Raw genomic sequence first — 22898 nt, 5'->3', positions numbered from 1 at the left:
CTCATCCCTCCCCCCTACCCCCGTGCTCTCCCAACTAGTCTTGCTCTACTTCACGTCAGGTGTATTAGATTACTTTGGATTTGACAGAGATAGCTATGCAGAAATCACTTCATGTTTATATACAACAGCTGTAGTTCATTGAGGGAGATAAGATGGAAACCGGAGCTGGGTCCATGATTTGGAGCCTGTGAACTGTGCTTCTATAACATGGGTGTTCAGCTGTCTGTGTGCTATATATAACTGGATTGTATGGTAGATGTATTTTTAAGTTTTTGAAGTAATGTCCATGGTCACCTGAATGCCATCTCTAATTGAAAGAACAACTAAAAGACAAATTTAATTATTTCACAGATATATTCAGGAAATTACTAAAGGCAACCAAAGTTATGAAGGTATGTTGTATTTCGTTCATGTTAGAGTTGAACAGTTTAACCTACAGCCATGAGTGGGACAGCTTCCTGACAGATTTCTTTATCCTTTTGCAGGCTTTTGGGTAATAATCATGGTGATATTAAGTAATACAGCATTTTTGCACATTAGGTAATAACATTTGTTGACATTTGAAATACTTGCATGACTCAATGAGCAACTGTTTTTGAATGAACAAATTTCTTTGATTTGCATGGGTGCAAGCCTTTCAAAGAACAAAATAAACTAATGGATCTGACTGTTGTTGAATATAAGACATATATTGATATGATTTCAAAGTTCATATTTCCACCAATGTGTAAAATAAACACCATCTTTTGAGCTTTGTGATGGTGCTGGAGAAGACTGTCACATTTACCTAGAATGGCTATCAAAATCTCCACAGAAGGGCACGGTGCTTCCACATGCATCAGTCAGAACAATGCTGGTAACAGACTGAGTACTGACGCCGAAGTGAGAATCCACCTGTCTTCTTTTTATCCAACACAGATGTAAAATACTATTAAATGCTCCAAATGTTTTCACTATTAACCTTTTAATGAAATATTTTAGTAATTATTACTATTATAAAATAATAATTAATAATAAAATATTAACCTCGTAAAATATGTTCATACAGTGTTATTTAGGTTACTGTATAATAAGTTTATTCTTATTCATTTTAATGAATTAATAAATATTTTAAACAACTCAGTTTTAATCTGAGCTACAGTAGACATCAAGAGATATAAGACAATTTGCCTAATGGAAGCCCTTTGGGCTCCTCAGCTGTGTTACAAGTTTTATTTCAAGACTTTGAAATAAAAGGTTTTCAAAAGCCTTTGATCTGTGCCTCTTTGTGGCTGTTCTGTCAAAAGAATCCAAGTGACTAGTGCCTCAGTGCCTCCAAAGTATAGGATAAACTTGTTTCTAAAGAATGTATTGTTTTCAAGGGCAAGAGGTAGACCATGTTTCTCTGTTCTGTGATTGGTGGAAGCAGACCTCTATCCTTCCTTTTCTCCCTTTTCTCCTCTCTGTTTTTCATCTGCTCCATTTTTATCATTATGTTACTACTGTGCTATTTGGGGACCTCGCACATGCTCACTGTGCCAGTAAGCTAGCACCCTATACCCAGAGCATTCCATCCCCTCTTCCATCCAGCTGTTGTCCCCAAGTCCTTCTCTAAATTCCTTTTCCTGTCCCTCTTCTGGTAAATGGTTGTTTTCCAGTAAAGACCTGTCTTAATCAGTATTCACTTACTGTCTCCAAGCTCTTGTCCTTTTAGGTCATAGAACGCTTTTTGGTAGTGTCATGTAGTGCTCCTCTGGCTTTATTCTTTCTTTCTCGCCCAAATAGAGTTTTAAGAATAACATGATCAGTGGGGTTTTTTTTTTGTATTTCTTAATTATTTAAAAATGCAGATTTAATTTAAGAAATATAATTACATTAAATATATTCAGCTGCCACTCTAAAATTGAAACAGGCACACACAGAAGGTAGATGCACAATGATATATATATATATATATATATATATATATATATATATATATATATATATATAATTTTAGCCATAATAAGAGAAAGCCTATGATTTTTAGACTATTGCTTAGAACAAGTCTTAATTTTGAAGATGAAATTATTTGAAATGTATTTCAAGCTAAAGCACATGGGGGTAGTGGACCATTAGTGTGTGGGAAGATTCTGTCTCAAAAGATAAAGTGGAGAGTGAAGGAAGTGGATGCCCATTGCCCATGTGTGTGCATATGCACATACTCATACCACATGAATATATGCATATACCAAAGAAGACAGACAGACAGACACACACACACACACACACACCACCTCTACCATCAAAGGACAGCTTTCCACTCTTTCATCTGTGTTCAGAATGATACATTGTTAAATTCACACTTACAGAATAGATATGGCTTCCTTTTTCTTTTATGTAATAGGAAGCATACTAACCAATCAATGCTTTAGCAAGGGTGCTTTCTCCTCTAACTGCAGAAAGCCATATGTATAATAGGAAAGCAGTTAGATGCACATAAGAGAAAACCTTCAGTGGGAGGACAAGTCAGGGCTCACGCATAGCTCCCATCCTTAAGTCCAGAATCCATGTTAACAAAGATTGATTCAGTGATTCACTATTTCTGCAATGTTCATTGTCTTTCACTCCAGCTGTAGATACTATAGTTGTTTCCTCTATCCAGAGAAAGGACAACAGGAAGGAAAATATGATGTCTCTGAGTGGACTTTTTTTTTTAAATTGAATATAGTCTTCATTTACATTGCCAGTGGTAAAACCTTTCCTGATATCCACCCTCCCCGAGTGGGCTCATTTTTATGAGGATTTCAAATGTGTTCTCCAAAGTCCTTAGAGTTGTCTGGCACTGTCACATGGCCATCTTTCAAGGAGACAGGAGACTGGACAGAAGTTATGGCCATTTTAACCCCTAAAATGGAAGGGCTAAAGAAAAAGCATGATGAATACCAACCACATCCTTGCAATTTCAAAAGTGAGTATAAGCAAAAAGAAGATGAAAGGTGAAAGGAAAATTTAGTAACGACAATAATCCTTTCAATACATCAAAGGAGCTGTTGCTGTACACTGAGCAGTGTTCTGTGTGACTCACGTATATCATCTTGTCCAGACCTCATAAAAACCCTGCAAGGACAAAGCACTATTCTTCAAGGAGACAGCACTGTCCTTTGTTTTTAGGGGACAAGTGAATTTCTTGGCCAAGACACTTACTGCAGTATAACCAGCATTCAACCACAGCTGGCTCTGGCTTCGCTCTTCCTTTCCTTAAGACAATCACTTAGAACAGGATGTTTCCTCCTGACTGAAATCTATCTCAAGCTCCTGCCAACTGCTGCAATGAGTTACGAATGGCCTGAAGGAGAGTGGGGATTTCCAGAGCTTGGTTAATGAATCAGATTGAATCCAGGGCACCTGAGGGGCTCTTGCAAGAGCTGCAGCACTTCTCTCTACCCATGACCTGTCCTCTCTACAAATTTTCTTCTCTTAAAACCCATTGCTGCAATTCTCAGTTCTGACCTTGATGCCCGGTGGCTGCTGTACATGATTAATGCTGTCAGATGCCCTTCTACTGTAGGAGGCTTTGTTGGTAAGCAGCTTATGAGGGCCTATTTGTTTGTTTAGAGTTGGGCTACCATTGTCAGTTAGCATAGGCCAATTATTTTAATTTATTTGTGCAAGATCATCTTCTGGACTCAGCCTTATCTACTAGGTCAGTTAGCTTTCATCCAGACAGAATCTCTGTCCTACAGACTGACTCTTAGTCTACCTGTTTTTATGAGCATCTAAGACTTTCATTTTGTCAGGCAGTAACAATGAATATTAGGAAGCCAAGTAAGCAAATGATCTCTGATCTGACAGATAAGATTATACCTTTGTAATTTTCCATCTCTAGAACTTAGTATACATGAATCATTCACTAAGTTAATAGATTCAGTCAACTAATACTTGTTGAGAGCTAATTCTGTATGAAGCACTAACCGTATCAGTATGGAGGTAGATGGGATTGATATATTTATGAAACATGTTTTTGTGTGAGGCAGATCAAGATCAAGACAGAAGTCCTAAACGTCCATAAGTAGAAACTGATGCACAGTGGCAGATTCATCTTTACTTGGGAACAGTAATAATGGTGAACAATGTATTGCTACACCCAACTCTGTGGCTAGGTCTTCTGCTCATGATTGCACCAGCATCACACTAAGAAGCTGGAAAAATTGATCTGTGATGATAGGAGTCAGGCTAATTGTTGTCTTCGGAGAGCATTATGATAAATAAAGAAGAAGGGGGCGAGAAATAACTCAACAGGAAAAGCCGGCTGCTGTCAAGTCTGACAGCCTGAGTTCCAACCCAGACCCATATGGTAGAAAGAGATAACTGATTCCCATAGGCCGCTTTCTAACAAACACATGCCCACTGTGGAACAAGTCCATACACATGCACATAGACAAGCACATAGAAACACACACACACACACACATACACACACTAAACAAAGTATAATAATAAAAAAAAGGTTCTATTGGTTTGCAGAGAAGGAAGTGAAAACCAATTCTTACTCAGAAATGAGCTCTGTTTGGAGAGAGAGATCTTATAATAAGGGAGACTACAATCCAGCCTTGAGATGTGAGAGCAATTAGTGGGGCTAACATCAAAGACATGGCAGGGCCTTAAAGGGACAAACCTTTAAAACCTGGAGAGGCCGTTCATTAAGATACTTTAAAGTAAAAGAGTAAGAGAGGAAAAGAGAGCTACCATGTACAGCATGATGGGATCCTAAAAGAGGAAGAAGAGAGAAAGGAAGGACAGTAAGGGGGAAGTAGGGGCAATCACTTTTATAAGTTCAGGAAAAGAGAGCCTGGCAGTGTAAGCAGCAGAGATGAGGAAAAACATTCGTGTTCAAGTCTCTTCTACGTAAGGATTGTATCAGTCAGAGGTAGACACCAAAACCATGGTGGAGGCAAGGCCTGATTTCTGAGACAAGGAAAGGTGGCTGTGATCGACAGAGAGGGCCATGACATTGGAGTCCTACAGCAGTTTCTCAGATCTGGACTCTCACTATTTTATCTTGCTTTGAGATAAGAGCTGGTTACATTGGAGAGTTAAATTTGTAAGAATGTATCTTATGATATGCTCTTGTGATATATTTTTGGATGTATGCATATTATGATCCATTCAAACAAATTTATGCTAGATAATATAAGTATTGACAATGGTAATGGCTTTAGGGAAAATCTTAGGACCAGTACAATGTAATGGAGATTAGCCTGGGAACATTAGTTTGGCAATTGGTCAGGAAAGGATCTTCAAGAGACATGAGGCTGGGTTAGATTCCTGGGCAGTAGCTATCGGGAAAGGCAGAAAGATGACCTCATCAGAGAGCAGCCAGGATAAAGCATCAGACAACAAAGGCTCCAAAGCATCAGCAAGGCAGCAATGTGTTGGGGTGGGGCAGAATATGTTCTCGGGCAGGGCAGAATAGGACATGGAAAAGCACAGAGTGCAGTCTCAGCTAGGACCTTGGAGACTGTTTAGTTACTTTTTGTCTTTCAGTTAACTTGACTGAATGTGCCAGGCCATGGGCTAAGTCCCCATTCCATTTTAATTTTCCAAACAATCCTGGGACATAGGTCTTATATAATCCACACATTTTTACAAGGGGAGCCAAAGCTTAGGGAATGCAGCTTTCCCAAGCTTGGAAATAAGTGGGCACACCAAAATATGAAACTCTACCTCTTTGATCCTAAGTGTTTTGGTCTGAATTCTAATTCATGCCCCTGTCTCTGAAGAGTAGTACTATATGTGACTCCTTCAAAGTACTGAGAAAACTGTAAAACTCTACATGGAGACTGCTGAGATCGAACATGTGGACTGAATTTTGTAGATGTGTACAATCGCTCATAGTCTGGTGCTATTAAGGGAGCAAATGTGCACTTTAATGGTAAGGCCCATCCATTAACAGCTAGCATAGGCTGAACACTCATTCCATGTCAGTCCTGTCTCTGAGCATCCTCACTGCCAACTTAAGCAGTCAACTTTGGTGCCATGACATGGAAGCAAACACAGAGATAAATCAGGTTCCTCTTCGCCTGATGAGTCAAAGCTGGAGAGTTTACAGAATAACTACTCTGTAGTAAGGACATGGTATGTGTTGATGGTAAGGAAGCAAGAGGAGACTTCAGGTTCTGTGATAAGTTATCTTTGCTTCCCTGTGCTGTGAGATTAACACTCTCAAAGATTTTTTGAACCCAGAATTTGGTCCATGACACCACTGACTTGAGAAGCTAATGGGCAGAAACAGCAGTTGAATTTTAAATGTAATATGTGGTCATCAAATCATACAGGGAAAGACAACCTCTCATTCCAAAGCTTAATCCTGCTCCTCTGGACAGTGACCAGGCTTTATCCCTGAGATTTATGATGTTAAGGTCTTCATCTCAGTCCCACTGTGTGGCTGGATTTTTGCACACACCAAGGAAAATGAGCCTCAAATTTTAATTATATCTAGATGAAAGGTTAATTCAGAGCAAGAAAAACATTAATTATGTATACATGATTGTAAATACACATATTTGCTCCCATTAATATTTTGTTCCCCTTTCTAAGAAGGACCGAAGCACCCACACTTTGGTCTTCCTTCTTCTTGAACTTCATGTGGTGTGTGAATTGTATCTTCTGTATTCAGAGCTTTTGGACTAATATCCACTTATCAATGAGTGCATACCATGTGTGTTCTTTTATGATTTGGTTACCTCACTCAGGATGATATTTTCTAGTTCTATCCATTTGCCTAGTTTTCTAGGTTAATATCCACTTATTAGTGAGTGCATACCATGACTGATCTTTTGAGACTGGGTTACCTCACTTAGTATGATGTTCTCCAGCTCCATCCATTTGCCTAAGAATTTCATGAATTCATTGTTTCTAATGGCTGAATAGTACTCCATTATGTATATATACCACATTTTTTGCATCCATTCTTCTGTTGAGGGATACCTGGGTTCTTTCCAGATTCTGGCTATTATAAATAGGGCAACTATGAACATAGTGGAGCATGTATCCTCATGTAATAAGGATACATGCCCTTACTGCTTTTAATATGCTTTGTTTAGTGTATTTGGTGTATTGATTATTATGTGACATGAGGAATTTCTTTTCTGGTCCAGTCTATTTGGGATTCTGTAGGCTTCTTATATGTTCATGTGCATCTCTTTCATTAGGTTGGGGAATGTTTCTTCTGTTATTTTGTTAAAGGCATTTTAAATTGGGAATTAAATTGGAAATCTTCACTTTCTATACATATTATCCTTAGGTTTCCTCTTCTCATTGTGTCCTGGATTTACTGGATGTTTTTTGTTAGGAGCTTTTGGCTTTTTGCATTTTCTTTGACTTTTGTGCCAGTGTTTTGTATAGTATCTTCTGCACCTGGGATTCTCTTGTCTCTCTCTTATATTCTGTCGGCAATACTTACATTCATGACTCCTGATCTCTTTCCAAGGTTTTCTATCTCCAGGGTTTTTTCCCTTTTTGATTTCTTTATTATTTCTATTTCCGTTTTTAGATCCTGGATGGTTTTGTTCAGTTCCTTCACCTGTTTGGTTGTATTTTCCTTTAATTCTTTTAGGGATTTTTGTCTTTCCTCTTTAAGGGGTTCTACCTGTTTCCCTGTGTCCTTCTGTATTTCTTTAAGGGTGATATTTATGTCCTTCTCAAAGTCCTCTATCATCATCATGAGAAGTGATTTTAGATATGTTTCTTGCTTTTCTGGTGTAATGGTATATCCAAGACTTGCTGTGGTGGGAGAAGCAGATTCTGATGATACTAAGTAACCTTGGTTTCTGTTGTTTATGTTCTTATGCTTTCTGTTTGTCATCTGGTTATCTCTAATGCTACCTGACCTTGCTATATCTACCTGGATCCTGTCCCTCTTGTGATACAGGTTATATCAGAACTCCTTAGAGTTCAGTTGTCTCTGGGATCCTGTGACCCTGAGATCCTGGGTGTGTCAAAGCTTCTGGGAATCAAGATGCCTCTGAGATCCTGAGAGCCTGGTGTGGTCAAACTCCTGGGATCCTGGGATCCTGGACATTATAGAGTGCCTTGGAGCCCAGCTTCCATTGGGTTTTTTTAGAACTGGTTGCAGAGCTAGCACCCAAGCTATGCCCAGGTTACCGACTCAGACCAGAAGGAACCCATGCCACTGGCTGGGTGGGGTTCTTGCTTCACTGGATCCCACTGGTCCCAGTTACTCTCCAGTGTTGGGGCTAATGTTGTGGCCTCCTCACCTATGATCCTATGATCCTGAGTATGTTAGAGCACCTTCAGCTCAGACCAGAAGGATGCTGTTTTTCTCAAGACTTGTATATTCTGTACTTTCTCCCCTCTGAAATTCTAGAACATAATTTGGTCTAGCTCTACCTGCTTTCCCTTCTCCATATAGATGGAAAGGATATACCTCAATGCCTTTGGATTACCCAGTGTTTTGGCCTGGTGAATGAGATCAAGGAATGACTGTGCTTTTGACTTATGAACCCTCAGATTATGGTGGAGCTCTGAATGCATGCTGGGCCCTTTGTAAATGCTTGTATATAAATGAGCCCCATGTTTTTTATTGGATGCTTAGGTAATGGATTTGGCTTTAGTCAGCAATCAGTCTTGATCACTCAGATGGTATGTGCTGCTAATTTTATTTCAATTACTAAAGACAAAAGCTTCCCCAAGGCTGCCTGCCCCCCTTGTCTCCCAGAGCTAGGATTGACATGAGGTGGTACAGATCCTAAACATAAAGTTCGTGAAATGCCCTGGTTTGTTCTGAGCAGCTAGGAATTCTGATGTAAGTTCTACCTAACCTGCTTTGGAGGGACTCATGCTAGCATGTTATCTTATGATAGGGTTTCCTGGTGCTGATCTAGACGTAATTGAAACTTGAGGTTCATTTTCTTTGGTGTATACAAATGTCCAGCTATATAGTGTGAGTGTGAGATAATGAGAAAGACCTTAACATCATAAATCTTAGGGATAAAGACTGCTGTGCAGTTCCATCCCAGAGGCAAACTGAGTCACTGTGAAATAGTGTTGGATCTGAACAGGACAGCATAATTGAAAATGTGTGTTCCTTCCATATTCTAAGGATATACCATTCAATGTGATAGCTCCAGTCACCTGCAGTGACTCAACTGTGATGTCTTAGAAGAGGAAACTATGGCTTATTTGCAAGATACAGCATTACACAATTGAAATACCTCAGTGGAGTTCATGTCATGATTATACATGAAAGTGGCTTGGGGGGACATATTGGTTAGAACTTTAAAGCATTTTAAAGATCATGTCAACTCTTTAAAACTTTACAAATGTTGCTAATGTTGAGTGGTGGATTCCCTAGAGCATGACAAGTATGAATCTCCAGACAGGGGAGATGATTCAGTCTTTAATGCCTGCTGTTCTTGCATGAGGATGATCTCAGCCCCACATTCAGGTAGAAAACTGCGATCCCAACCCATGTATACATAGAAATCTGTGATCCCAGCCTCATGTACACATAGAAACCTGTGATCCCAGTCCCATGTACAACTGTACACTTATAATCCCAGTACTGAGGAGTCAAAACAAGACAGTTCCCTGGAAATTGTTGAACAATCAGCTTAGCATATTCTGCAAACCTCAAGTCCCAGTTAGCACCCTGCTTCAAAAAACATGGTGGATGCCTCCTGAGAAATAATATACAAGGTTGACTTATGGCCTCTTCAAACCTATATACATATGAACAAATATACATACATATACATACAAGAAATTTAATAAACAAAGAAGCATGAATCTCATCAAACTTAAATCCTTTTATCTTCCATTGCTTCCATAGCCCTCCCTGCCCAGTTGTCCAAAACTTACAAACTTTAATCAGAGTACCCGGCTGCCAGTTATGAACATTCTGAGAACCTTCCTGCTTCATTTCTTGAGTAGAAACTCAGATGAGGATTCAGTGTCCTAGAGCTTTAAACTTTATTTTCTAGAATTTATTTCTAATGATAAAGCCTTGGAAATTCATAAAGAAAATCAACACTTCTTTAATTAACAGACAAAACCATGTGTGTTTATGCAACCTGCCTTATGTTATGCCTCCACCATGGAACAGGTTAAATCTAAGTGACAAAGGCATCACCTCAATAAATAGCATTTTTCACAGTAGGAACCCTCACTATCCACCCTCCAAACTGTTAAAGAATCTGAGCTGTAGATGTAGTTCTGTGTGGGAATGCTTGTCTAGCATGCAAGAAGAAGACATGAGAAGCAGAGCCTCAATCCATACAATCTCTCTCTCTTTCTCTCCCTCTCCCTCTCCCTCTCCCTCTCTCTCTCTCCCTCTCTCTCTCTCTCTCTCTCTCTCTCTCTCTCTCTCTCTCCCCTCTCTTCATGTATACATGTTTGTGCACATGCTCACACACACACACACACTAAATTTGCTGTAGTCAGCCTATCACCTTGCTGTGCAATAAGGACTCATGTCACCAAAGAGCTGTAACCTCATGAGGCAGTAAGCAGTTAGAGTGCTTACTGAATTCCCAATGTGAAACTAGATAGTGAGGTCAAATGCATTTATTTAAGGCCAGCCTTAAATTCTAGAGCAGCTTCAGCTCCCTGGTCAACCCAGAATTTAAGTGGCCTTTCCGCAATGCCCTGGTGGCCAGACATCATGGTGCTACTGGAAAGTTGTTTTCCTACTTGAACTGTGCTTGTCAGGAGCATGTCATTCTTCATTATGAAATGTAACATTTTTCAAAGTCTTTACCTTTTTAGAATTCAGGAACTTGAACTTTGAGTAGTTTATTAACTTTACATAGTATCAACAGAAACTAGAGCTGTTTCAAAGGCTACCCACAGATGGCAACTTTCCTGCACTTTGTTCATTCAGTAAATCAACATTAATTGACTGTTTGTCAAATGTAAGGCACTAGGGAGGCTCCAGGGAAACCCTAGTGAAAAAGATAGCACAATGGGTTTAACACATTTAGTCATAACCATGAGTCATTAAGATAAATGTTTACCTTTGAGTCATATGTGAGGCGGTCTTAGCCTGAGCTTGGATTTTGAGTACTCCTTATGCCAGCGCTGATCATGTTGATGGAAAACGGGACATTCATGAGCAGAGGAGGATAGTCAGCATGGATCTTATAGGGCTGTTTTCCTTGGAGGCAAGATGATTGGGGTTGTGAGGGCAGGAAGTTGTACAGAAAGGACTGCCCAATATGGCACCTCGCTCCCTGAACCTCAGTGCTACTGACTCCTAGACAGGGGTATACCCACACCATCAGAGGCCCCACAGCCTCTGCAGGATACATGCTGCCAGGTGTTCGGACCCTGAAGACCCTGCATGTGGAGTAAGTGTTCGGTATGCACGGTGGAGTGTCTGCAATGCATGGTGGAGTGTCTGCAATGCATGGTGGAGTGTCTGCAATGCACGGTGGAGTGTCTGCAATGCACGGTGGAGTGTCTACGATGCACGGTGGAGTATCTGGTAGGCAACATTCCAGCAGCAGCCTCTTCTTTAAAGTTAATAAAGAAATAAACAAACCAACAAACAGACCTGCTTGTTTGCTTGATGGTATTTGCTGATTTCTGCAATATAAATAGTCCTGTGGGGCTATTTATATACAACAGCAGCCAATGATGCATCCATAAATGTGAATCTGGAAAGAAACATGACCCACTTCTCTTCAGATTCTATCTTACAAGCACTGTGCCTATAAATAAGCACGGGCACAGATCAAAGTAAGACATGGGGGAAAAAAGAGAATTATGAATATAACCAAGCATCATTCCCTAGGAATTGTTTTAACAGCTCATTCTTTTTGAAAAGTTAGGACTAAATAAATAAATGTGCTTGATAGTGCTTGCTGATTTTTGTGGTGAAAGTATTTCTATGTTGTTGTAAAGCAATGTATTTAACTGTGGCTTGTATTAGTTTTAGCAATGACTGTAGGGAGTTCAGAAAGTTTGCTCCTTTATTAGGCCAGCTCAAACACTGATAGGTGGGAATTTTTTTATTAGATATTTTATTTATTTACATTTCAAAAGTTATCCCCTTTCCTTGTTTCCCCTCCAAAAACTCCCTATTTCATTCCCCCTCCCCCTGCTCACTAACCACATGCTTGCGCTTCCCTGTCCTGGCATTCCCTTACACTGGGGCATCAAACATTCTTTTTTTTTTTTGGTGATTTATTTATTTATTTATTTATTTATTTATTCAATATATTTTTTATTAACCTTTCAAATGATTTTCCCTTTTCTGGCTCCCCAGTCCCTGAAAATCCCATCCCCCTCTTCCCCCCTTCCCCCATCCACCCCTTCCTACTTCCCTGTCCTGGTTTTGCCCTATCCTGCTGCACTGAGCCTTTCCAGAACCAGGGGCCACTCCTCCGTTCTTCTTGGACATCATTTGACATGTGGATTTTTACTTGGGTAATCCAAGTCTCTAGGCTAATATCTGCTTATCAGTGAGTGCATACCATGATTGATCTTTTGAGACTGGGTTACCTCATTTAGTATGATGTTCTCCAGTTCCATCCATTTGCCTAAGAATTTCATGAATTCATTGTTTCTAATGGCTGAATAGTACTCCATTGTGTATATATACCACATTTTTTGTATCCATTCCTCTGTTGAGGGACATCTGGGTTCTTTCCAGCTTCTGGCTATTATAAATAAGACTGCTATAAGCAAAGTTCAGCATATATCCTTATTACATGCTGGGGAATCCTCTTGGTAAATGCCAAGGAGTGGTATAGCAGGGTCCTCAGGAAGTGACATGCCCAGTTTTCTGAGGCACTGCTAGACTGATTTCCAGACTGGTTGTACCAATTTGCAACCCCACCAGCAGTGGAGGAGTGTTCTCTTTCTTCACATCCTCACCAACACCTGCTGTCTCCTGAGTTTTTAATCTTAGCCATTCTGACTGGTATGAGGTGAAATCTCAGGGTTGTTTTGATTTGCATTTCCCTAATAACTAATGATGTTGAACATTTTTTAAGATGCTTCTCAGCCATCCAAAGTTCTTCAGGTAAAAATTCTTTGTTTATCCCTATACCCCATTTTTAATAGGGTTATTTGGTTTTCTGGGGCCTAACTTCTTGAGTTCTCTGTATGTATCGGATAATAGCCCTCTGTCAGATGTAGGGTTGGTGAAGATCTTTTCACAATTTGTTGGTTGCCGATTTGTCCTTTTGATGGTGTCCTTTGCCTATGAGGTCCCATTTGTCAATTCTTGATCTTAGAGCATAAGCTATTGGTGTTCTCTTCAGGAACTTTCCCCATGTACCGATGTCCTCAAGGGTCTTTCCCAGTTTCTTTTCTATTATTTTCAGTGTGTCTAGCTTTACGTGGAGATCCTTGATCCATTTGGAGAGAAGTTTAGTACATGGAGATAAGAATGGATCAATTCGCATTCTTCTGCATGCTGACCTCCAATTGAACCAGCACCATTTGTTGAAAAGGCTATATTTTTTCCACTGGATGTTTTCAGGTCCTTTGTCAAGGATCAAGTGGCCATAGGTGTGTGGGTTCATTTCTGTATCTTTAATCCCATTCCATTGATCCTCCTGCCTGTCACTGTTCCAATAAAATGCAGTTTTTAACACTATTGTTCTGTAGTATTGCTTGAGGTCCGGGATACTGATTCCCCCAGAATTTCTTTTGTTGTTGAGAATATTTTTAGCTATCCTGGTTTTATTATTATTCCAGATGAATTTGAGAATTACTTTTTCTAACTCTATGAAGAACTGAGTTGGGATTTTGATGGGGATTGCATTGAATCTGTATATTGCTTTTGGCAAGAAAGCCATTTTAGCTTTAATAATCCTGCCAATCTACGAGCATGGCAGATTTTTCCATTTTCTGAGGTCTTTTTCCACTTCCTTCTTCAGAGACTTGAAGTTCTTGTCATATAGATCTTTCACTTGGTTGATCAGAGTCACACCAAGGTTCTTTATATTGTTTGTGGTTATTGTGAAGGGTGTCATTTCCCTAATTTTTTCCTCAGTCTGCTTATCCTTTGAGTATAGGAAGGCTACTGATATGCTTGAGTTGATTTTATAACCAGCCATTTTACTGAAGTTGTTTATCAGCTGTAGGAGTTCTCTGGTGGAGGTTTTTTTTTGTTGTTGTTGTTTTTTGGTTTTTTTTTGTTTTTTTTTTTTGGTTTTTTTGGGGGGGTCACTTAAGTATACTATCATATCATCTGCAAATAGTGATAGATTGACTTCTTCCTTTCCAATTTGTATCCCTTTGACCTCCTTATGTTGTCTAATTGCCCTAGCTAGTACCTCAAGTACAATATTGAAAAGATATGGAGAGGGGGCAGCCTTGTCTAGTCCCTGATTTTAGTGGGATTGCTTCAAGTTTCTCTCCATTTAGTTTGCTGTTAACTATTGGTTTGCTGTATATTGCTTTTACTATGTTTAAGCATGGGCCTTGAATTCCTGTTCTTTCCAAGACTTTAAGCATGAAAGGATGCTGAATTTTGTCATATGTTTTTTAAGCATCCAGTGAAATGACCATGTGTTTTTTTGCTTTGAGTTTGTTTATGTAGTGGATTGCATTGATGTATTTCCATATATTGAACCATCCCTGCATCCCTGGGATGAAGCCTACTTGATCATGGTGGATGATCGTTTTGATGTGTTCTTGGATTCTGTTGGCAATAATTTTACTTAGTAATTTTGCATGGATATTCATAAGGGAAATTGGTCTGAAGTTCTCTTTCTTTGTTGGATCTTTATGTGGTTTTGGTATCAGCGTAATTGTGGCTTCGTAGAAGGAGTTGGGTAGTGTTCCTTCTGTTTCTATTTTGTGGAATAATATGAAGAGTATTGGTGTTAGGTCTTCTTTGAAGGTCTGATAGAATTCTGCACTGAAACCATCAGGTCCTGTTCTTTTTTTGGTTGGAAGACTTTCTATGACCCCTTCTATTTCTTTAGGGGTTATGGGACTGTTTGGATGATCTATTTGATCATGATTTAATTTTGGTATTTGGTATCTGTCTAGGAAATTGTCCATTTCCTCCAGATTCTCCAGTTGTGTTGAGTATAGGCTTTTGTAGTAGGATCTGATGATTTTTTGAATTTCCGCAGTTTCGGTTGTTATATCCTCCTTTTCATTTCTAATTTTGTTAATTTGGATACTGTCTCTGTGCCCTTTGGTTAGTCTGGCTAAGGATTTATCTATCTTGTTGATTTTCTCAAAGAACCAGCTCCTGGTTTTGTTGATTCTTTGCGTGGTTCTCTTTGTTTCTACTTGATTGATTTCAGCCCTGAGTTTGATGATTTCTTGTCTTCTTCTCCTGGGTAAATTAGCTTCTTTTTGTTCCAGGGATTTAAGTTGTGTCATTAAGCTGCTAGTGTATGCTCTCTCCCATTTCTTTTTGAAGGCACTCAGGGCTATGAGTTTTCCTCTTAGCATTGCTTTCATTGTGTCCCATAGATTTGGGTATGTTGTGTCTTCATTTTTGTAAAATTCTAAAAAGTCTTTGATTTCTTTCTTTCTTTCTTCTTTGGCCAAGGTATCATTTAGTAGAGTATTGTTCAGCCTCCATGTGTATGTGGTCTTTCTGTTGTTTTTGTTGCTGTTGAAGACCATTCTTACTCCATAGTGATCTGATAGGAGGCATGGTATTAGTTCGATCTCCTTATATTTGTTGAGGTCTGTCTTGTGTCAAATTATATGGAGAAGGTACCATGAGGTGCTGAGAAAAAGGTATATTCTTTTGCTTTAGGATGAAATGTTCTATAAATATCTGTTAAATCCAATTGGTCCAAAACTTCAATTAGCTTTACTGTGTCCCTGTTTAGTTTCTGTTTTCCTGATCGGTCCATTGAGGAGAGTGGAGTGTTGAAGTCACCCACAATTATTGTGTTAGGTGCAATGTGTGCTTTGAGATTTAGTAAATCTTCTTTTATGAATGAGGGTGCCCTTGAATTTGGAGCATAGATGTTTAGAATTGAAAGTTCTTCTTGGTGGATTTTTCCTTTGACCAGTAAGAAGTGTCCTTCCATGTCTCTTTTGATGACTTTAGGTTGAAAGTCAAATTTATCTGATATTAGAATGCCTACTCTGGCTCGTCTTCCAGCCTTTTACTCTGAGGTAGTTTTTGTCTTTGACATTGAGGTGTGTTTCCTCTATTGACCAAAATTTAGGGTCCTATTTCCTTATCCAGTCTGTTAGTCTATGTCTTTTTATTGGGGAATTGAGTCCATTGATATTAAGAGATATTAAGGAATAGTGATTATTACTTCCTGTCATTTTTGATGTTATCTTTATATTTGAGTGGTTATCTTCTTTTGGGTTTGATGAAAGAAGGTTACTATCTTGCTTTTTCCAGGGTGTAGTTTCCCTCCTTGTATTGGAATTTTCTTCCTGTTATTCTTTGCAGGGCTGGGTTTGTGGAAACATATTGAGTAAATTTGGTTTTGTCTTGGTTTCTCCATCTATGTGATTGAGAGTTTTGCTGGGTATAGTAGTCTTGGCTGACATTTATGTTCTCTTAGAATCTGCATGAGATCTGCCCAGGATCTTCTAGCTTTCATGGTCTCTGCCGAGAAGTCTGGTGTAATTCTGATGGGTCTTCCTTTATATGTTACTTGGCCTTTTTCTCTTACTGCCTTTAATATTCTTTCTTTGTTTAATACATTTGGGGTTTTGATTATTATGTGACAGGAAGTATTTCTTCTCTGCTCCAGTCTGTTTGGAGTTCTGTAGGCTTCTTGTATATTCATGGGCATCTCCCTCTTTAGGTTAGGGAAGTTTTATTCCATAATTTTGTTGAAGATATTTGCTGGTACTTTCAGTTGTAAATTTTCACTTTCATCTATACCTATGATCCTTACGTTTGGTCTTCTCATTGTGTCCTGGATTTCCTGAATGTTTTAGGTTACAAGCTTTTTGCATTTTGCATTTTCTTTGACTGTTGAGTCAATGGTTTCTATGGTATCTTTGGCATCTGAGATTCTTTCTTCTATCTCTTGTATTCTGTTGTTGATATTTGCCTCTATGGCCCCTGATTTCTTCCCAAGATTTTCTATCTCCAAAGTTGTCTCCCTTTGTGATTTTTTAGTTGTTTCTACTTCTGTTTTTAGATCCAGGATGGTTTTCCTCAGTTCCTTCATTTGTTTCTTTGTGTTTTCCTTTAATTCTTTAAGAGATTTTTGGGTTTCCTCTTTCATGACTTTTGCCTGTTGACTCAATTTCTCCTACATTTCTTTAAGTGATTTTTGAGTTTCCTCTTTTTTGGCTTCTATCTGTTAACTCATAGTCTCCTGAATTTCTTAAAGTGATTTTTGTGTTTCCATTGTAAGGGCTTCTACCTATTCATGTTCCCCTGTATTTCTTTAAGAGATTTATTTATGTCCTTTTTGTGTTTCTCTAGCAGCATCATGACCAGTGATTTTAAATCCAAATCTTGTTTTTCTGGTGTGTTTGGGTATCCAGGACTTGCTGTTGTTGGAGAATTGGGTTCAGATGCTGCCATATTGCCTAGATTTCTGTTAGTAACTTTCCTACGTTTGCCTTTGCCATCTTGTTATCTCTGGCATGAGTTAGTCTTGTTTTCACTGACTGGTGTTTGAATCTCCTGTGAGCCTATAAGGCTATTTCAGCACCTCTGGTTGACTGGGTTTCTCCTGGCAGATTGCTGATGTGCTACCCTCCTCTTCGGTTCCCTTGGAGCCCTAGTGTGACCTGCCCCAAGTTGTCTCTGTGAACCTGGTGTTGCCTGTTTGCTCCTTCGGGGCATAATGGTGAAGGATGCTGCGGGGACCTTTTCTGAGTGCTGATCCCTCTGCAGGGCAAAAGATCCCCCAACCAGGTTGGTGCAAAAATGGCCCACCAAGCTGCCCAGGCCCTGAGTCCAGGTAAATGCCTGACAGGCTTAAGCCCGAGCGATGCCATCAGGTAGCCAAGATTGCAAGGTGTGCCCCCTTCAAGTGCTGGGCAGTCTGCAGGGCAAACAACCCCCGACCGGGTTGTGCACCAGCAGAACACCAAGCTGCCCAGGGCCTGGGTGCAGGCAAAAGCCTGACAGGCTTAGGCCCGAGCGATGTTAGTTCAGGCTATGTCTACTATCTGGCTTTGTTTGTTAGATCTCTGGTGTCTGGTAGCCAAGATGGTGGTGTATACCCCTGCAAGTGCTGGGCAGTCTGCAGGGCAAAAGACCCCCTGGCTTGGTTGGCACACAAACAGCCTTCTGAGCTGCCCAGGGCCTGGGTGCAGGCAAAAGCCTGCCAGGCTTAGACCCAAGTGATGTTAGCCTTGTGCTATGTCTGCTAGCTGGCTTAGTCTGTTAGATCTCTCTGCCATCCGGTAGCCAAGATTGAGGCGCAGCCCTGCGAGTGCTGGGCAATCTGCAGGGCAAATGACCCTCTAGCCGGGTTGGCCCATCAAACTGCCCAGGGCCTGGCTGCAGGCAAAAGCCTGACAGGTTTAGACCCAAGTGATGCTAGCCTCAGACCATGTCTGCATACCTGGCACTGTCAGATCTCTCTGGTGTGGGGGAGCCAAGATGGCGGAACGCCTCTTGTAACTAGCTGGCAGGAGGCAGAGGTCTAATGGGACTTCAGTGCAGTAAAAAGCACTGCAACTCTGCTGCACGCAGCCCGACTGGCCGGCAGTGGCCAGTGGTAGTGGGCACTGTCACCTCGGTTCCGCTGGTGGCGGCCCTCTCCGCTGGACACACTGCTGCCACTGCCGCCTCTCCAGGTGGGCATTTTTATTGTGAAATAGTCATGCTCCTGTTTACATGAAGCCTTCAAAGTTCTCTTTCTCTCTCTGCAGATCAGCAAACAGCAGCTTCAGACTGTCAAGGACCGGTTCCAGGCTTTCCTCAATGGGGAGACCCAAATCGTGGCTGATGAAGCCTTTATGAATGCTGTCCAGAGCTACTATGAGGTAAGTACAGCCTGCAGGCTGACGGGCTGAGCCTAGACTACTGATCTGAGAAAGACTATAGAAAGTGTAGCACCTTGGCTAATACAGAAGTGTCAATAGTCATCTGACAAGGGACACTAGAGTTTTGTTGTGGGGGGTGATGCAAATAGAACCTGGATTGATGATGTGGTAGGCAGAGTGCTTGACACACAAGCCTGAAGACTTGAGTGGAATTCTTAGCTCCACACAGAAGTCTGGGTTCAGTGATGTATGATTGCAATCCCAGTGCTGGGAAGGTGGAGACAGGAGGTGCAATCCCAGTGCTGGGAAGGTGGAGACAGGAGGATTCCTGAGGTTCATCTGTGTCTTAGTGTTCTGTTGCTATGAAGAGACACTATGACCATGGCAACTCTTACAGAAGAAAGCATTTGATAGTGGCTGGCTTACACTTTCAGAGACTTAGTCCATTATCATTGTGACTGGAAGCATGGTGGTGCTCAGACAAACATGATGCTAGAGATGTAGGTGAGAGCTCTATGCAGGCATCAGAAAGAGACTCTGAGTTTGTAATGGGCTGTTCAAAACTTCAAAGCCCACTTGCAAAGACACACTTCTTCCAGCAGAGTCAGACCTTCAAATCCTTTCAGTTAGTACCACTCCTGGTGACCAAGTATTCATATCTATGAGCCTATGTGGGCTGTTCTCACTCAAACCACTACTACTGGTCAACCAACCTAACTCTGAAAGCCTTAGGTTCCTTCCAGTAAGAGACTGTCTGAAAAAATAAAGACAAACAAAAAGGTGTTTCCCCCTCCAAAAAAAAAAGTTTCCTGAAGAATGAGATCCAAAGTTGAACTTCAGCATCCACATACACATGTACACATATGTGCATGCACATACATGGACACATGCACCTGAAGAAGCTGCTGTTTTCAAACTCATTTTTATATACAGGTAATGTGCTAAGTGTTACCCTAGAATGTAGAACACTTTTATAGTTGGTTACCAAAGACATATTTCATTTTATTGATAGACTAAGACTCAGAATGGGCAAATCACTCTAATAAAATATTTTACACAGAAGCTGCCTGGAAATTAAACTGATGCCCTCCTTTCCCCCCAGATTCTGAAAGCCAGTGGGAGAATAATGAAAGAGTGCTTGTCAAAGCAGGCAGCCCCTTCTCATGTTTATGTTCATCGACCGGAGTTTGTAAATGTGTATATTAAAAATCCTAATTAGAACACTCATTTGACTAATGATGCAAATTAAAAGAAAGTGTCATTTCTATTAATTAAAATTGAAAATTAATCACCATTAGCCTGCTAATGAATCTTTGGAAGTATATCTATAGTGATTTGTTCGTTTCATTGATAGTGGCTAGTTTTCTATGAAAAAGCTCCTTCTGCGTCTGGTGAGGCTACAGGGATGGAGAAGGATTGAGTCTTTTCTGTTAGGATTTGAGTAGCATAGAAAAGAATGGAGGAATTAGAGGTCCAGCTACTGTCTTCATTAGCTAGGCTTTAGAGAGCCTTAGATTCTCATTTCTGGAAAGGCTAATCCCCTAAAATAAAGGTAAGAGATCAGGATTAGCATTGTGCCCACACACCTCCCAGAGTATAGCATCCCCCTTCCTCCATTTTCCTTTTCCCCTGGGCTGTTGAGAAGCTGGTAACTCTTTCCCACCCCTAGCAAACCTTGTATCTCTCTCAGCCTCTACCTCTGCCAGGACTTTGTATTGCAAATGACCTGCAGCTGGCTCAAATTGGTTTAAACCTAAAGGGGATTTGTTCAAGAAACTTTGATTCCAGGTTAGGGCTAGCCTTGACTTAGGCATAGTTGCATTTGGAGATGCCAATAGTATACCAATAGTATGACTATAGTATGCCCCCTCCCTCCATATTTCTGCTGGCTCCATCCTGCCTTCTCTGCATATAGGAGATGCAACTATGTCCTACCAGATTAGTAACTCCAGGGACAAAGGGAACACACTTCTTTGCTGAGAACTATAAAAACCCAGGAATTTTTTTCACAGTGGGTAAGGTTAACTTAGCCTGTCTCAAGGCTCAAGACTAGGACCACCTCTGTAACCTGAGTTTAGGCTCAGCCTGTTTGAAGCATTGTAGTAAAGTGTAGGGGTTTCCCAGAGAGAATTTGGTAGTTGTTATTATTGTCATTTGGTCAGAACTGTGTGGCTCTGTCCTTAGCAGAGGGATCCGCCAAGAGACAAGCTTTTTTTTCTACTTCATTCTCATTCTCTCTCACCCTATCTTCCCTTTCTTTTCTTCTATCTTTCTCTTCCTTTTGTCTATTTTTCTCTTTTGCTCACTCTTTCCCTCCCCCTTTCTTCTCTTTCTTTCTTCCTCTCCATCTCTCTCTGGTGTTTGCAAGTATACACCTGTGTGTGTGTGTGTGTGTGTGTGTGTGTGTATGTGTCACACGCACCTTCCTCCACCCCACTATATTATTTCTTCCCAATGCAACCCAGCAATAGCAATTATGTTATATTTTAAAGACTAATAGAATTGTCCTCAAAGATTCTGAAAGTACTACAGTAGACAAATCAGTCATAGCTATTACCATTGTGTTGCTAAGGGATAAATTGTTCACTACTCCCTACTACCATAGTAAAGAGCCATTAAGGGAAAATAAAGAAGCTGAGAAACAGCTTTTTTACCCACTTGTGTGCCCATCCAGCTCAGTCTGAGACAGGCCAGCCATCCTTAGATGCAAGGGGAAAGGGGAAGGATGAACGGAAGAAGGCCAAGTGCTCCAATGGCTATGAAGAGTGCAAAGGTTTATTTTGTTCCTTCCTAGTGGCCCTGATTGCCAAGGGAAGTCAAACAAGCTGCAAATTATTCCTTGAGCCTCTTGAGTTATGGCTATGAGGTTGAGGGCTTCAGCAGATTCTCTCAGATGTGATTTGGTCACTGTGTTCTTTCACATCCACATGGTCTTCAGGCCAGGCATCAAGTCACCACCAGGATCCCAAGATTTTTAGATAAATGCCTCAAATGTTTGAGTCATCAATTTCTTCATCTATAAAAGTACCCTTCAGTGTGTGTGTGTGTGTGTGTGTGTGTGTGTGTGCATGTATATGGGAGTTTCATTTTCTTTTTCTTAATATCAAGCTTTATTCTTATTCATGTTTTCATGTGGAATACTTCACTTTTCAAAAACAAATAGTGTGTGTGTATGTGTCAGAGAGAGAAAGAGAGAGAGAGAGAGAGAGAGAGAGAGAGAAAGAGAGAGAGAGAGAGATTGACTCTTATTAATCCATGCTACAGCGCACATGTAAAGGTCAGAGAAGAGCATACAAGGAGCTTGTTATTGCTCTCACCTTATTTTTGGGGCCAGGTATCTCCTGTTGCTTTTGCTTCAGATTTTTATGTGAGTTCAAGGAATTGAATTCCACATACCAGGTTTGAGCTATGAATGCTTTTACCTACTAGGCCATCTCCTTGTCCAAGAATAATTTACTTCTTAAGACAGGAAAAGATCTGCCCTAGCCTCAGTCTGTCAGCAAGAAATTAGCAGCTAAACCAACCTCCCTGCTAGTGCTTATCTCTTAGGTATGAATGTGTTCATTTAAAAAACAATCTGTTGAGTCCTTAGCAATCGTGGACAAGGCAAGGCTAATGAATGGCCCTCATGTATCTACATATCTTCTGCCTCAAATTGGGGCCTGTCTAGGAGAAGTCAGGGGACTAGGTTATGAATGCTATGGATAGAACTGTTCCTAAAGACTGAAGTCTCATATCATACCCACTAAGAAAGGAAAGCAAACACAGCGAATACAAAGAGATCTCCTAGAATGCACACAAGCTGACTGGCACCAGCTTGGCCTCACTTGTCTTTTGGCACACTAGGAAGCCAGGAAAATGAGTTTCCAGCTGGTGTCCTCTGTCTCTGGCTGACTTACCTCCTTCTGACACGCTTTCTCCCCCATTTCCTCATTCCTCAGCCTCCCTGTTGGCCTCCCTGTTGATGTACATGTGGACACTCCTGCAGTGGCTGAAGTCACGTGGTACTTCTCTGA

At 40.6% G+C, this 22898-nt stretch overlaps 1 protein-coding gene across 1 annotated transcript in view; it reads left to right on the top strand.

Moving 5' to 3' along the window:
* Positions 1-22898, top strand: part of Cadps (calcium dependent secretion activator) — a 467230-nt gene that overhangs the window by 103543 nt on the left and 340789 nt on the right. Inside the window, exon 2 of the mRNA XM_052190346.1 lies at positions 18769-18882. Within this exon, the coding sequence (XP_052046306.1) occupies positions 18769-18882 (114 nt within the window). The remainder of the gene's footprint in view (positions 1-18768; positions 18883-22898) is intronic.

Source organism: Apodemus sylvaticus, chromosome 8 (genome assembly GCF_947179515.1).
Source record: "Apodemus sylvaticus chromosome 8, mApoSyl1.1, whole genome shotgun sequence".
Taxonomy (NCBI): Eukaryota; Metazoa; Chordata; class Mammalia; order Rodentia; family Muridae; genus Apodemus; species Apodemus sylvaticus.
The sequence above is the reverse complement of the archived record's forward strand: the minus strand, read 5'-3'. Positions and strand labels throughout refer to the sequence as shown.